At 40.7% G+C, this 17,560-nt stretch overlaps 1 protein-coding gene across 2 annotated transcripts in view; it reads right to left on the minus strand.

Annotated features, from left to right (window-relative positions):
- megf11 (multiple EGF-like-domains 11) overlaps positions 1–17,560 on the minus strand; it is a 354,743-nt gene that overhangs the window by 82,563 nt on the left and 254,620 nt on the right. For both annotated transcript variants that reach the window (XM_041175289.1, XM_041175290.1), the window contains exon 10: positions 55–175. In XM_041175289.1, the coding sequence (XP_041031223.1) occupies positions 55–175 (121 nt within the window). The remainder of the gene's footprint in view (positions 1–54; positions 176–17,560) is intronic.

The following is a 17,560-nucleotide window of genomic DNA, read 5'->3' on the forward strand; positions in this document are numbered from 1 at the left end:
GTGCAGATAAGATATCAAAAAAGGGTTACAGGTCTGTAGGGTAGGTGTCTGTACCTTCTTTACAAATACAGGAACCATCAACAGGAGAACAAGTACCACCATGCTTGCAGCTACAAGTAGATGAACAGTTGACTCCATATTTACCAGGAAGACATGAAAAAGAGCAATCTTCTCCCTGGAACACAAAGGAAATATAAATCACTACCTTTTAGACTGCCCCTTATACAGTTTAAAGAGTTGGGCTGCAAGGTGGATGAACAAAGTGACCATGGACTCTGGTACAGGAAGCCATTCAAGCCAAGGGAGATAACAGGAATGTACCCAGGTAGTAGGGAATAGTATAGTGAGGGGGATAGACACAGTTCTCTGCAGCTGAGAAAGACAGTACAGTAGGTTGTGTTGCCTGCTCAGTGCCAGGGTTGCCAGCTCAGTGCCATCTGCTCTGGGCTGAAGAGGAACTTGCAGCGGAAGGGGGAGAATCCAGTTGTCATGGTTCACGTAGGTGCCAATGGCACAGGTAGGAATACGAAAGAGGTTTGGCTTAGGGAGCAGGAGCAGCTAGGGGATGAAATTAAAAAGCAGAACCTTAAAGGTTATAATCTCTAGATGATTACCCGAGCCTCGAACAAATTGGTATTGGGTAATTAAGAGTAGAGAGTTGAATGCATGGCTCAAAGATTGGTGTGGGAGAAATGGATATTGATTCATGGGCACTAGTACCAGCACTGTGGAAAATGAGAGCTGTACTTTTGAGACATTCTTCACGTAAACCATGCTGGGTCCATTCTGGCAAGTCATATAACTAAGGCGGTGGAAAGGTTTTTGAACTAAATAGTGGGGGTGAAGGATCAAGTGAGGGAAATTGTGATAAATTAAAGGGAGAGGACAAGGCAAGACAGCAAGGTAACAATAATATAGATTAGCCGAATCAGATTGGCAAAGATAGCCTGGAAGTTAAGTTAATATAGTGTTTCCAGGATAGGTTCTTAGAGCAGCAAGTTCTAGAACCAACTAGAGAGTGGGCTATTCTAGATCTGGTAATGTGCAATGAGAGGATTAATTAATGACCTCATAGTAAAGTTGCTCCTAGATAGCAGTGATCATAACATAATTGAATTTCGCATTCCGTTTGAGGGAAAGAAGGGTGGGTCTAAGATTAGTGTTTTAAAATTAAATAAGGACAATTATAAGGGTATGAACACAGAGCTGGTTAAAGTGAACTTGGAAATTAGTTAAGGGACGGATCAGTAGAAATGCAGTGGCAGACATTTAAGGAGTAATTTTATAACACTCAGCAAAGATACATTCCGGTGAGATAGAAAGACTCCAGGGGAAGGACACACCATCTGCGGTTAATTAAGGAAGTTAAAGTTGGTATCAAATTGAAAGAAAAAGCAAATAATTCTGTGAATATTAGCAGCAGGTCAGAATATTAGCCAGAATAGAAAAAACAGCAAAGAACGACTAAAAAAATGAGGGAGAAATTAGAATATGAGTGAAAATTAGCTAGAGATATTAAAATGGACAGTAAGAGTTTTTACGGGTATTTAAAAAGGAATAGAGTAACTGAAGTGAGCATTGGTCCTCTAGTGTGAATCTGGAGAATTAATAATGGAAAATGAGGAAATGGCAGGTGAATTAACAGATATTTTGTGTCTATCTTCACTGCAGAAAACACAAATAACAACCCAGAAATAATTATAAATCAAGAGATGAAAAGGGTGGGGGGAGGGGGTGCAAAACCTTTAAAACAACTACAATCATCAAAGAAAGAGGACTGAGAAAATTATTAGAACTAAAACCTGACAAGTCCCCAGGTCCTAAGGGACTTCATTCAAGGGTCTTACAAGAAATGGCTGCGGAGGTAATAGATACATTGGTTTTAATTTTCCAAATTCCCTAGTTTCTGGAGAAGTCCCATTAGATCGAAATAGAGCAAATGTAACTCCTCCAGTCAAGCAAACAGGAAACTACAGGTCAATTAGCTTAACATGTGTCACAGGCAAAAATGCTAGAACCTATTCTTATGGAGGTTATAACAGGACACTTGGAAAATCTCAATGCAAAGTGAATAAATGGGAATCTGTAGATGTGGTGTACTTGATTTCCAGAAGACATTTGACAAGTTGCCATCTTGAAGGTTACCACACAAAATAAAAGTTCATTGTGTAGGCCTCCTTCTGCACCATAACAATTCTGTGATTCTGTGATTAGCATGGATAGAGGATTGGCTAGCTAACAGGAAACAGAGAATAGACATAATTGGGTCAATTTTGGGTTGGCAAGAGGTAATGAATGGAGTGCCACAAGGGCCTCAACTATTTACAATCTATATCAATGGCATGGATGAAGGGACTAAATGTCTGACTGCTAAATTTGCTGATAAGTCAAAGAAAGTTAGGGAAGTAAGTTGTGAAGAGGACATAAGGGGCAGCATTTTCCCCCCCATTGTGGGGGTAGTGTGGGTGTGGGCGGGCAGATTCCCAATCAGCACCCCCAATTAGTGGCGTGCCGCCATTTTATGTGGGCGGGCCAATTAAGGCCTGCCCAGCGTGATTTCTGCCCAGAAGCGCTGTGCGCTCCCTGTGCGGGCTGAGGGGGAGGGAGGGATTTCCTGAGCTGGGAGTGTGCTCTTTTGCACGAAAAAGCACACAGATCTCCCTAAGGCAAAGTGCTGCCTCAGGGAGCTTGGCTCAACTTTGAAAGCTTTATTAAAGGGAGAAAAAAATATTCCTGACATGTCCCCTTATGTGACATTGTCACATGAGCAGGGACGTGCCAATTACTTCTATTTTAAAATTTTACACACGTTTTAAATCCCTTGTAAAACCTCATCAGGCCTGTGGATGAGGTTTCATGTTTTTTCTGAAGGTTGCCTGGGCTCTTCGCCTGCCCGCCAACCTTAAGGTTGGACAGGCAGGTCCATTAATTGGGTTAATTACTTTTTAAAGGCCTTAAGTGACTGTTGACAGTTTGGCTGGTGCACAGCCGAGTCTGGTACACACCCACCGAACTAAAGATCAGAATGACATGCAGTGGCATCGGGATGCATGCCCAACATCACCCTGTCACATGAGATGGGACATGTTTTTATATTTATGAGGAAAGTTTTATTTATTGAATAAAAGCTTTAGGAAACCTCATCCCGTCCACTTGGCCTTTTCGCCTGCCCACCAACCGTAAGGTTGGACGGGCAGTGTTAACAAGTGCTTCAATTAATTTCTTAATTGCCCTATTAGGCCGTTTACATATCGACTGCGCACCCATCGAACAAAATATCGCGTGCCATTTTACGTGTTGGCATGTTGGGCCTGCCCCCGCACGCCAACTGAAAAATTCTGCCCATGGAGTTTGGCAAAAGATACACACCAGAAAATTAGGTTGTTGAAGGCATTAGAAGTAAAAAAAATTAAATTAAATGTTCTTTATCTGAATGCACGAAGCATCTGCAATAAGACAGACGAATTAGTGGCACAAAAGTAGAGGTAAATGATTTAGATCTAGATGGGGCGGAATTTTACAGTGCTGTCGTGGCAGGAGCAGAGCCATAAAATGTGCTGAGCCATTCAAATATCCAATGACTTCAGTGGGAGCATTAAATGCCACCAATGTAAAATTCCGCAAGATGATCAAGGTTGGGAAATAAATTTTCCAGGGTACACAACATTTCGGAAAGGCACACAGAATGGCAAAGGAGGTGGGATGGCCCTTATAGTAAAGGATGGCAAAAGGACATTAGTGAGAAAGGATCTGGTCTCTGAAGATCATGAAGTAGAATCAGTATGGGTGGAAATTAGGAATAGCAAGATTCAGAAAACACTGGTGGGGGTGGTTTATAGTGTCAAGAAACAATCATCTTTTTCCTAATTGTGGGATATTTTAAAGCAGGGGTTTGTGTGTGTGTGTGTGTGTGTGTGTGTGTGTGTGTGTGTGTGTGTGTGTGTGTGTGTGTGTGTGTGTGTGTGTGTGTGTGTCTAAGTTAATTAAACTAGAGACATTTAAATTATCAAAGAAGTGAAGTATAAAAGAGGCGTTTGAAATGGAGATGAGTAAAGCTAGGGTGAAGTCTCAGCAGAGGCACTGTGAATGAGACTTGCATTTTTAGATAAGTGGAGAAGTGTTTGATTTTCAAAGGGACATGGAAAATGTTTACAACTGGCAAGATAAATAAGGCAAGGTTATTATGTTGATTTTTTCCCCCAAAAATGCTGTCCATAATGAGAACATGAAAGATTTTTATATTCTGGGAAAAGTAACTTCTAAAGACAAGTGGAAACAATGGGATTTACAAATTGAAAGGGATAAAATATATTCAAAGAAGGATGGAAGGCTGTGCGAGGGGTGGCTGTGTGAGATTTTGAAAGGTGACATGGAGAAAAGCCTCTAGCCACCCTGCAGAAGTTTGTTGTTTCAGTAACCAAAATTGTGTTAAAAGCTTTTGGAAGTCCTATGTCCATTTGACCGAGTGTGGCATCAAGGAGCCCTAGCAAACCTGGAGTCAATGGGAATCGGGGGAAAGCTCTCTGCTGGCTGGAGTCATACCTAGCACAAAGGAAGATGGTTGTGGTTGCTGGAGGTCAATCATCTCAGCTTCAGGACATTGCTGTAGGAGTTCCTCAGGGTAGTGTCCTAGGCCCAACCATCTTCGGCTGCTTCATCAATGACCTTCCTTCCATCATAAGGTCAGAAGTGGGGACGTTCACTGATGATCACAGAATGTTCAGCACCATTCCTGACTCCTCAGATACTGAAGCAGCAAGACCTGGACAACATCCAGGCTTGGGCTGACAAGTGGCAAGTAACATTTGTGCCACACAAGTGCCAGGTTATGACCATCTCCAACAAAATCTAACCATCTTCCCTTGGCATTCAATGGCATTACCATCACTGAATCCCCCACTCTCAACTTCCTGGGGGTTACCACTGACCAGAAACTGAACAGGACTAGCCATATAAATACTCTGGCTACAAAAGCAGGTCAGAGGCTGGGAATTCTGCTGAGGGTAACTCACTGCCTGACTCTCCAAAGCCTGTCCATCATCTACAAGGCACAAGTCAGGAGCGTGATGGAATACTCACCACTTGCCTGGATGAGTGTAGCTCCAACAATACTCAAGAAGCTTGATACCATCCAGGACAAAGCACCCGCTTGATTGGCACCTCTTTCACAAACATTCACTCCTTCCACCATCGACGCACAATAGCAGTACTGTGTACCATCTACAAGATGCACTGCAGAAGCTCACCAGGCTCCTTAGACAGTGTCTTACAAATCCAAGGTCACTACTATCTAGAAGAACAAGGGCAGCAGACGCATGGGAACACCACCACCTGGAAGTTCCCCTCCAAGCCACTCACCATCCTGACTTGGAAATATATTGTCGTTCCTTCACTGTCGTTAGGTCAAAATCCTGGAACTCCCTCCCTAACAGCACTGTTTGTTCCCCTATACCACATGGACTGCAATGGTTCAAGAAGGCAGCTCACTGCCACCTTCTCAAAGGCAATTAAGGATGGGCAATAAATGCTGGCTTAGCCAGTGAAGCCCACATCCCATGAATGAATTTTTAAAAAAACATTCAATTCTATGTTATGTTTGCAATTGCAAACAAAAATCTTAAACTTAAACAAAGTCAATTACTCAGGTATGTGAGGAAAACAGGCTAAGGTTAATTGAGTAAATAGACTAAAAGGTATGGGGCTAAAAGAACAGTGGGAAACATTTAAAGAAATAATTCAAAATGTTCAACAAAAGTTCATTCCAATGAAGAACAAAAGATCAGCAAGAAGGACCCATCTGTGGCTCACTCAGGAAGTTAAGGATGGTAGTAGATTATGTTGTAAAAAACAGTAGCAAATCTGAGGATTGGGAATATTTTAGAAACCAGCAAAGGTTCACCAAAAATTGATGAAAATGGAAAAAAATTGAATATGAGATTAAATTAGCCAGAAATATAAAAACAGATAATATGAGCTTTTACAAATAAATAAAAAGGAAGAGAGTAGCTAAAGTAAACATTGGCCCCTTAGAAGCAGAGATAGAAGAAATTATCATGGGGCAGAATCTTCGGCTCGGCGAGCGGGGGCGGGGCCTGCTCATTGAGATGTAAAATGATGGGCGGTGACGTCGGGCGTGCATCCCAATGTCACTGTGCATCATTTAGATTTTCATTTTGGTAGGCGTGCATCCAAGTCGGCTGTGCGCCCGTCAAACTGTCAAAAGCCTATTAAGGCTAGTTAACTATCAATTAAGTCAATAAACTGAGCTGCCCGACCACCCTTAAGGTTGGCGGGCAGGCGAAGAGCCCAGGTGGCCTTCGCATTTTTCATGGAACCTCATCCACGGGCAGGATGAGGTTTCATGAAGGTTTTTAAAGTCCTGTAAAAATTTTTAATAAAATTAATAGACTTGTCCCAGCTCATGCGACAGTTTCACATGAGATGACATGTCTTAAAAAAATTTTTTTTCTTTTATTAAATTTTTTTGCACTTAAACTAATATCCCTGAGGCAGCTTTGTGCCTCAGGAAGATTTCTACGCTCTTTCGCGTGCATGTGTGAAAGAGCGCAGGCCCTGACTCTGGCAACTGCTCCCCCCGCCCGTACAGGGAGAACTCAGCGCTTCCATTATGCGTCACGATTGGCTGCACACACGCCCATGCCCACTCTTGCCCAACCCTGCCGACGGGGAGAAAATTCTCCCCATGGGGAGTGAGGAAATGGCAGAGGCATTGAACAAATGTTTTGTGTCTGTCTTCACAGTAGAAGACACAAGTCCCATATCAGATGTAGACAATAACCTAGGGGCTAAAAAGAGTGAGGAAATTAAGGAAATTAATATCAGCAGAGAGAAAGTATTGGAGAAACATAAGGGATTAAAATCTGACAAATCCCTGGGACCTGATGGCCTACAACCTAGGGTTCTATGAGAGATAGTTGCAGAGATAGTGGATGTGCTGGCTATGATTTTCCAAAATTCCTTAGATTCAAGAATGGTCCCACTAGATTAGAAGTTGGCAAATGTTACACCACTTTTCAAGAAAAGAGGGAGACGCAAAGCAGTGAACTACAGGCCAGTTAACCTAGCATCAGTTTTTGGGAAAATGCTAAATCTATTATTAAGGAAGTCTTAACAATGCACTTAAATGAGCATTGTAACTTTTCTATGGTTCTTTCTACTGGTTCCCAAAACAAGTCAACATAGTTTCACCAAAGGGAAATCCCGTATGACAAATTTATTAGAGTTTTTTGAGGATGTAACTAGTAGGGTAGATAAAAGGGAACCAGTAGAAAGAACCATAGAAAAGTTACAATGCAGAAAGAGGCCATTCATTCCATTGTGTCTGCACTGGCTAAAAAGAGAAAGAAGAATCTAGCTGTTCATTTTAATCCCACTTTCCAGCACCTGGTCCATAGCCTTGCAGGTTACAGCACTTCAGATGCAGATCCAGGTACCTTTTTAACTGAGTTAAGTGGTTCAGCCTCAACCACCAACTTAGGCTGTGAATTCCGGACACCAACCACCTTCTGGGTGAAAAGGTTTTTTCTCATGTCCCCTTTAATCCTTCTACCAATCATCTTAAATCGATTCCCCTGGTAATTGACCCCTCAGCTAGGGGAAACAAGTCTTTCCTGTCTACCCTATCTAGGTGCCTCGTAATTTTATACTTCTCAATTAGGTCACCCTTAGCCTCCTCTGTTATAAGAAAAACAACCCTAGCCTATTCAATCTCTTCTCATAGCTGCAATTTTCAACCCCTGGCAAAATGTTGTAAATCAGTAGTATATCTGAATTTCCAAAAGGCATTTGATAAGGTACCACATAAAAGGTTAATCGGCAAGATAAGGGCTCATAGAGTTGGGGGTAATATATTAGCATGATAGAGGATTGGATAACATACAGAAAACAGAGAGTGGGCATAAATGGAACTTTTTCAAGTTGGCAGGCAGTGAATAGTGGAGTCCAACATGGGTCAGTGCTGGGAATTCAGCTGTTTACAATCCATATTAATGACTTAGATGAAAAGGCAGAGAGCAATGTATCTAAGCTTGCTGTCAATACCAAACTAGTTGGAAAGGTAAGCTGTGGGGAGGACACAGAGAAGCTGCAAACAGATATAAACAGGTCAGGTGAGTGGGCAACAAGATGGAAGGTGGGATATAATATAGGGAAATGTGAAGTTATTCACTTTGGTCATAAGAATAAAAAAGCAGAATATTTTTTAAAAAGTGAGAAACTTGTAAGTGTTGATGTTCAAAGGGACTTGGATATGCTCCCTGTGATGGAGAGCTCTGGGAACCAAAGATTCAAAGTTATCAGTTCCTCCTCAGCTCTCTGCTGCCATGTCTCAAATTCTGAGCCTGCTTTAGTGAGCAATGATGGACACTGGTGACATGTGATATCATCCTTGTTCCTGCTACTGCCACACCTTTAACCTGAAGAGGAATGAACCTAACTGGATTAGAGGTACAGAGTTAGTGTTTCAGTTTGATGATCTTTCATCAGAACTCCTGATGAAACATCAATGGCTAGAAATGTTAACTCTATTTCTCTCTCTGCAGATGCTGCCTTGCCCTCTGAGTATTTCCAGCATTTTCGGTTTTCACTTCAGATTTCAGCATTTGCAATATTTTGCTTTTAGATTAGAGGTACATTGGCTAAAATATGTCCTTATGGCAAATAAAAATAATTCCCCACATTAGTGCTCGAGTGTCTGCAAGCCCTAAAGACCAATCAAGAACAAGTTTGCACCGAGAAGAAATGTATTTCCCATTCATTCTTTTCAAGCAAAACTATTTTTCACTAAGTGAGCAAGTGCATGCTCAAACACCCCTCAAGTGCAATTAGGGTGGGCAATGAATACTGGTCCTGCCAGTAATGCTCATACTCCATGAATGAATAATATAAAAAACTCTATTCCAACTGTCCACAGCATGTCATGGTGGAGCACCATTGCTTCCTATCTCTACCACCTTGCAAGATTAGACTAGCATGATTCACTCTCCAATTTTCTTTCAATCCCTGTGGGGAAATAGCTGCTCTTTTCTATGAATTCCCAGTGATGACACAGTTGAGATTGGAGCTGCTTATGGCTGGTACACTTGCACCCTACAGCTATATGGTGCAACTGGCTGCTACACTTCACCCCCACCTCTCCTGCATATCTTAAATTTAGTATCCAACTTGCAATCTGAGTTCCTCACTGCTTTTAAATGTCTTTTCTCAAAGTCCTGACACAAAGCTGAAGACTGGGCAATCCCACAGAATTTGTCATCTTTTGCCAGTTATTACATTTTTATTGGTGCTCAACAACTAGTAATCACAAGAGTTAAAATGTGAAACATATCTTCACTTTCTGCATTAGTTGCAATCAACAAGGTTCAAAATCCAAACCATTCCACAATGAAAATTAGCAAAATATTTCTGTTTAAATTATTACCAGTATGCCAGTTAAACCGGAATGCTGCCTACAGAAATAACTCCATTTGAGTATTGCTTGAAGGCTCCAAAAGCCTTCTGCTGTCCATCTGTTTCACTTACATCCTTTCTTAAAAAAAGGTGTTCCATATAATATTTTCATTGTTGTTACTTCTTATTTGCCATGCACTGCATTACAGTTTCTTCCCACTGAATGTTGTTAATTGCAAGCTATGTTTACCAGAGCCTTATCAACGTGATCCTCTGCTGAGATGGTGTGAAAGCTGTATAGGCTAACATGGGAGGTGCTGTCAATGCAAAGCAGAAGAGATGCAATTGTGACTGTCTTACCAAGTGAGTTCCTTATGTAAAGTCTCATTCCACTTTTTACATTTTAGAGGATTAGTATCAACATTATTACATATTTGAAAAGGAAGTTTTCTTTAAATTCTCCTATTAGTCTAATGAATACAACACTGTGCAGTTCAGCTTTATGATTATCTAACAAATGTGGTATAAAAATGTACCACCCATTTCTGGAGTCCAATAGTGGATAAGGTTATTTAACCATCTCACATTCAGAGTTGCATTCCAGCAAAGAACATGAACAGGGAGTGGGATTTTCTGCAATGCAATATTATTTGACATATTGGCATCAGATTTTCTCTTACAAAACAAAGCGGAAGTTTCTAAATATAAATAGGGGCATGATTTTGAATATATTCAGGAATTATTTTTTTTAAATATAGCATTTAAAATATAGGGCAGATTTTGAGGTCCCCTGCCCAGCAAGAATGAGTCGAAAATGGTGGGGAATGACTTATCACCATGTTCTCATCATCACTGACTCCCGCCCTGATTCGCATCCAGATCTACTAATAGGAGGCCTAAGCATCCGCAAATCAGGGTGCTGACATAGATAGGATGACATTTCCCTTTTTAGAACAATACTAACTCAGTCACACTAAGCTCTGTGAGCTGGCCAAATCTTAATGGGATCCAGCTTCAAAATGGACCAGACCTCCTGCCAGGACTTTAGAATGACTGGTGGAACACTGGGGGAAAGATCTACTCCCACGATATTTACTTTCTGCTTTGGGGTCTCTTAAGCATCAGATTTAGCTAAAATGATAGTTAGCAAGTAGAAATCAAAGGCCCAGAATGTTGCAATTTGTATAGAGACCATTGCAAGATGTGGAATGTAATAAATAGCTTTAAGAAAGTTTTTTAAAGACTAGGGACTGAGTAATGCAGTTGACCCTGGTTGTACCATATAGCTATAGCCTTGAGCAACTCCAATCTCAATTGTGTTATCACAGAGAACTGCTGAGCAAAGAGCAGCTGTTTCCCCACAGGGATGGAAAAAAAATTGGACAGTGAGTCATGCTAGTCTAATCTTGTAAGTCTCCAAGTAGTTGGCAGCACAGTTTAACAGGCAGCAGGCTTTGTAACTGAAACAAAAACAGAATTACCTGGAAAAACTCAGCAGGTCTGGCAGCATCGGCGGAGAAGAAAAGAGTTGACGTTTCGAGTCCTCATGACCCTTCGACGGAACTTGAGTGAATCCAAGAAAGGGGTGAAATATTAGCTGGTTTAAGGTGTGTGTGGGGCGGTGCGGGGGGCGGGGGTGGTGGGGGGGGGTGTTTGGGTGGGGGGGAGAGAAGTGGAGGGGGTTGGTGTGGTTGTAGGGAAAAACAAGCAGTGATAGAAGCAGATCATCAAAAGATGTCGCAACAACAGAACAAAAGAACACACAGGTGTTAAAGTTGGTGATATTATCTAAACCAATGTGCTAATTAAGAATGGATGGTAGGGCACTCAAGGTATAGCTCTAGTGGCTATACCTTGAGTGCCCTACCATCCATTCTTAATTAGCACATTTGTTTAGATAATATCACCAACTTTAACACCTATGTGTTCTTTTGTTCTGTTGTCTGCGACATCTTTTGATGATCTGCTTCTATCACTGCTTGTTTGTCCCTACAACCACACCAACCCCCTCCACTTCTCTCCCCCCACCCAAACCCCCCCCACACACACCTTAAACCAGCTTATATTTCACCCCTTTCTTGGATTCACTCAAGTCCTGTCGAAGGGTCATGAGGACTCGAAATGTCAACTCTTTTCTTCTCCGCCGATGCTGCCAGACCTGCTGAGTTTTTCCAGGTAATTCTGTTTTTGTTTTGCTAAAAATTCTTAACTTCCACATTGTGGGCTAAGGCCCTTGCTATAGCAAAAAATTGTATCACGTCCCATCCCCTTTCCCCTGCTGGTGAAATTGGGATCTGTCAGAAACAGGGGCTGGACTTCCAGATCCGGGTCCTGGCCACAATTTTAAAGGTCCATGGAGTCTCCATGTCTCTGTGAAAATCTGGGCCTCAGTCTTGAATATACTCAGCAATGGAACATCCACAACGTTATAATGTAGACATTTCCAAAGGTTTGCAACTCTTTGAGTGCAGATATTTCTCCTCATCTTGGCCGTAAATGGCCGACTCCTTATCCTGAGGCTGCATCCCTGTGTTCTAGATTCCCCAGGCAGGGGAAACAGCCTCCCCAGTGTCTATCCACCCTGTCAAGACCCTTCAGAATTTTGTATGTTTCAACGAGATTATCTCTCATTCTTCTAAACGCTAAAGAGCATAGGCCCAATTTTGTGGCATCTTATCATATGACAACCCTTACATCTCAGGAACCAATCTAGTGAACCTTGGTTGCACTACCTCCACTGCAAGTGCATCGTTCCTTAGATATGGAGATCAAAACTGCTTACAGTATTGCAGTTGTAATCTCACAAAAACAACTGCAGTAAATCCTTCTTATTCTTGTACTCAAAACCCTTGCAATAAAGGCCACAATGCCATTTGTCTTCCTAATTGCTTGCTGTCCCTTATGATAACTTTCAATATTCCTTCTGCGTACACGCAAGCACCTCTGAAATCAACAGTTAAAATTTTCACAGCTTTTAAAAAATATTGTTTATCTATTCTTACTGCCAAAGTGAATACCCTCACGCTTCCACACCTTATACTCGCTCTGCTACCTTGTTATCCACTCATTTAACCTATCTCCTTGCAGCCTCTTCTTGTCCTCCCACAGCCTGCATTCCCACCTAACTTTGCATTGTCAGCACACTTGGATACATTACTCTGCCTCCTTGTCTAAGTCATTAATATATAGAATATAAATAGCTCATCTTGATTCATCATAATACATTTAAATTTCACACCTCAGTAAAAAAACAGGCACTGATTTTGAGCCTAATTCATCAAGAGTTCAGTCACTTAAAAACGACTCTATTCTGTACACTCTATAATGCAGTAATAATTCTCCATCTGCCCACATATATCAATTTAAAATAATTGTTTAATCTCAAATCTTCATCTTATAATTTAAATCATTCCTAATTTTAAGAGAATATGACAAGATGAGTGAAACAGACATGAAATTGACTTGGGAATCAGTAAAAGTAAGCCCCTCAATGAAGTAGAAATAAAAAACTAGCATTTATATGAGGTTCCAAAACCTTAGGATATCCCAAAGAATTTCATAGCCAATGAATTACTATAGTCACTGTTGTAATATGGAAAATGTGGTAGCTAATTTACACAGCAAGTTTTCACAAACAGCAATAAGATAAATGACCAGATAATCTGTTTTGTTCAGTGGCATTGTTTGAAGAAGAATTGATGGCTAGGAGTTTAGAAGGGTGAGGGGTGACTTGATTGAAGTATATAAGATCCTGAATATTTTTGATAAGATGGTTGTGGAAAGGATGTTTCCTCTTGTGGGTGAGTTCAGAACTAGGGGTCGCCCTTATCAGACAGAGGTGAGGAGGATTATTTTCTCTCAGAGAGCTGTGTGACTTTGGAACTCTCTGCCTTGTCTGTGATATTTTACAGTTACCATCTGTTTTTTTTAATTGATAATGCTATTCATTTTTGTCCCCATCTTGCTGATCGGAGCCTTTTACAAAGCTAGGTTTCTGGTGTACTCTCCTAGTTGTATGCTATAGCGAAGTTTCTGTCGCATTCTCCTGGTTGTATGCTATAACTGAGTTTCTGGTGCATTCTCTTGGTTGTGTGCTATAACTGAGTTTCTGTTGCATTCTCTTGGCTGTATGCTATAACTGAGTTTCTGTCGTATTCTCCTGGTTGTATGCTATAACTGAGTTTCTGTTGCATTCTCTTGGTTGTTTGCTATAACTGAGTTTCTGTCGTATTTTCCTGGTTGTATGCTATAACTGAGTTTCTGTTGCATTCTCCTGGTTGTATGCTGTAACTGAGTTTCTGTTGCATTCTCTTGGTTGTATGCTATAACTGAGTTTCTGTCGTATTCTCCTGGTTGTATGCTATGATGGAGTTTCTGTCGTATTCTCCTGGTTGTATGCTATAACTGAGTTTCTGTTGCATTCTCTTGGTTGTATGCTATAACTGAGTTTCTGTCATATTCTCTTGGTTGTATGCTATGATGGAGTTTCTGTCGTATTCTCCTGGTTGTATGCTATAAAGAAGTTTCTGTTGCATTCTCTTGGTTGTATGATATAACTGAGTTTCTGTCGTATTCTCCTGGTTGTATGCTATAACTGAGTTTCTGTTGCACTCTCTTGGTTGTATGATATAACTGAGTTTCTGTCGTATTCTCCTGGTTGTATGCTATAACTGAGTTTCTGTTGCATTCTCTTGGTTGTATGATATAACCGAGTTTCTGTTGCATTCTCCTGATTGTATGCTATAACTGAGTTTCTGTCGTATTCTCCTGGTTGTATGCTATAACTGAGTTTCTGTCGTATTCTCCTGGTTGTATGCTATAACTGAGTTTCTGTCGTATTCTCCTGGTTGTATGCAAGAACTGAGTTTCTGTTGCATTCTCCTGGTTGTATGCTGTAACTGAGTTTCTGTTGCATTCTCTTGGTTGTATGCTATAACTGAATTTCTGTTGCATTCTCTTGGTTGTATGCTATAATGAAGTTTCTGTCGCATTCTCCTGGTTGTATGCTATAACTGAGTTTCTGTTGCATTCTCTTGGTTGTATGATATAACTGAGTTTCTGTTGCATTCTCTTGGTTGTATGCTATAACTGAGTTTCTGTCATATTCTCCAGGTTGTATGCTATAACTGAGTTTCTGTTGCATTCTCTTGGTTGTATGCTATAACTGAGTTTCTGTCGTATTCTCCTGGTTGTACGCTTTAAGTGCGTTTCTGTCGTATTCTCCTGGTTGTATGCTATAACTGAGTTTCTGTTGCATTCTCCTGGTTGTATGCTATAACTGAGTTTCTGTTGCATTCTCTTGGTTGTATGATATAACTGAGTTTCTGTTGCATTCTCTTGGTTGTATGCTATAACTGTGTTTCTGTCATATTCTCCTGGTTGTTTGCTATAACTGAGTTTCTGTTGCATTCTCTCGGTTGTATGCTATAACTGAATTTCTGTCGTATTCTCCTGGTTGTATGCTATAACTGAGTTTCTGTTGCATTCTCTTGGTTGTATGCTATAACTGAGTTTCTGTCGTATTCTCTTGGTTGTATGCTATGATGGAGTTTCTGTCGTATTCTCCTGGTTGTATGCTATAATGAAGTTTCTGTCGTATTCTCCTGGTTGTATGCTATAACTGAGTTTCTGTTGCATTCTCTTGGTTGTATGCTATAACTGAGTTTCTGTCGTATTCTCCTGGTTGTATGCTATAACTGAGTTTCTGTTGCATTCTCTTGGTTGTATGCTATAACTGAGTTTCTGCCGTATTCTCCAGGTTGTATGCTATAACTGAGTTTCTGTTGCATTCTCTTGGTTGTATGCTATAACTGAGTTTCTGTTGCATTCTCCTGGTTGTATGCTATAACTGATTTTCTGTTGCATTCTCCTGGTTGTATGCTATAACTGAGTTTCTGTCGTATTCTCCTGGTTGTATGCTATAACTGAGTTTCTGTCGTATTCTCCTGGTTGTATGCTATAACTGAGTTTCTGTCGCATTCTCCTGGTTGTATGCTATAACTGAGTTTCTGTTGCATTCTCTTGGTTGTATGCTATAACTGAGTTTCTGTCGTATTCTCCTGGTTGTATGCTATGATGGAGTTTCTGTCGTATTCTCCTGGTTGTATGCTATAATGAAGTTTCTGTCGCATTCTCCTGGTTGTATGCTATAACTGAGTTTCTGTTGCATTCTCTTGGTTGTATGCTATAACTGAGTTTCTGTCGTATTCTCCTGGTTGTATGCTATAACTGAGTTTCTGTCGTATTCTCCTGGTTGTATGCTATAACTGAGTTTCTGTCGCATTCTCCTGGTTGTATGCTATAACTGAGTTTCTGTTGCATTCTCTTGGTTGTAAGCTATAACTGAGTTTCTGTTGCATTCTCCTGGTTATATGCTATAACTGAGTTTCTGTTGCATTCTCCTGGTTGTATGCTATAACTGAGTTTCTGTCGTATTCTCTTGGTTGTATGCTATAACTGAGTTTCTGTCGTATTCTCCTGGTTGGATGCTATGATGGAGTTTCTGTCATATTCTCCTGGTTGTATGCTATAATGAAGTTTCTGTCGCATTCTCCTGGTTGTATGCTATAACTGAGTTTCTGTTGCATTCTCTTGGTTGTATGATATAACTGAGTTTCTGTGGAATTCTCTTGGTTGTATGCTATAACTGAGTTTCTGTCGTATTCTCCAGGTTGTATGCTATAACTGGGTTTCTGTTGCATTCTCTTGGTTGTATGCTATAACTGAGTTTCTGTCGTATTCTCCTGGTTGTATGCTATAACTGAGTTTCTGTCGTATTCTCCTGGTTGTATGCTATAACTGAGTTTCTGTCGCATTCTCCTGGTTGTATGCTATAACTGAGTTTCTGTTGCATTCTCGTGGTTGTAAGCTATAACTGAGTTTCTGTTGCATTCTCCTGGTTATATGCTATAACTGAGTTTCTGTCACATTCTCTTGGTTGTATGCTATAACTAAGTTTCTGTTGCATTCTCTTGGTTGTATGCTATAACTGAGTTTCTGTTGCATTCTCCTGGTTGTATGCTATAACTGAGTTTCTGTCGTATTCTCTTGGTTGTATGCTATAACTGAGTTTCTGTCGTATTCTCCTGGTTGTATGCTATAACTGAGTTTCTGTTGCATTCTCTTGGTTGTATGCTATAACTGAGTTTCGGTTGTGTTCTGGTTGTATGCTATAACTGAGTTTCAGTTGTGTTCTCCTGGTTGTATGCTCTAACTGCAATGAAAAAGCTGTGGAAACCCCGATGAAAAGTGTAATTTTTTTCAGGGGTTTGTGGCTCTTCCACAGATGTTTCACAGTCAAGCAGGAGAATTTGGAAATTCACCCTTGGTTGCATCTTGGCTAATTCCAACAAATTGATGGCTTTCTATTCATCTGCATTTCTACAGGATATCACATTTTGAGGTCGACTAACATAATCCCAAAAGCGCATGTGAAAAAAACCCGTCAATTAACTGTGTGCTGAGTGCAAGATATCACACTTATGCAGCAAGCATTCAATGCATTGCTCTGGCTGACACAGCACTCGATGGCTGAAGCCAGTCTTAATACCTGTAATCATTAAATGCCAGGTATGCATATCTGAAGTAAAAGAAAGGGAATCAAGCACAAAAAATGATGCATGCAAGGATGCGTGGCAGAATTTGTTCTGCTGCTCTGATTTCATTACATGATGTGTCATGAAGTTTGTTATTCAATAGTAATTTTTCTCTGTGTAACACTGCATGCTGATGATGTTAATTATCATCTTAATTAATGCCTTTTCTAATACATCCTGAACAAGCCTTTTGCTGTTTATAGGGAAAGCTTGATCACTTTCTATAAAGAGGAAACATTCACAGGAGGAATTCCTTATCCAAACCACATATGACCATCTGGCTTGAGAAGACATGGAGTCTTTCACCAATGCTGCCCTTTAACTAACTGCTGGGAGGCTGTCAGATTTTCCTAATCAAGCTTTCTCTCCCTCCATGTGGCAGAAACATGTGGCCTCCAATTAGCTTCTCCTTCACAGATAGCTAAGATCACAAACATACCACAGAAAGAACTAGCAGCCTATGCTTAAGCAGTGTATTCAGCAGCATAATTCAATGATGTTTATCCCCTTTATGTCATGATTTTATTCTAAAGGTGAAATTAATATGGATTCTGTTC

Source organism: Carcharodon carcharias, chromosome 26 (genome assembly GCF_017639515.1).
Source record: "Carcharodon carcharias isolate sCarCar2 chromosome 26, sCarCar2.pri, whole genome shotgun sequence".
NCBI lineage: Eukaryota > Metazoa > Chordata > Chondrichthyes > Lamniformes > Lamnidae > Carcharodon > Carcharodon carcharias.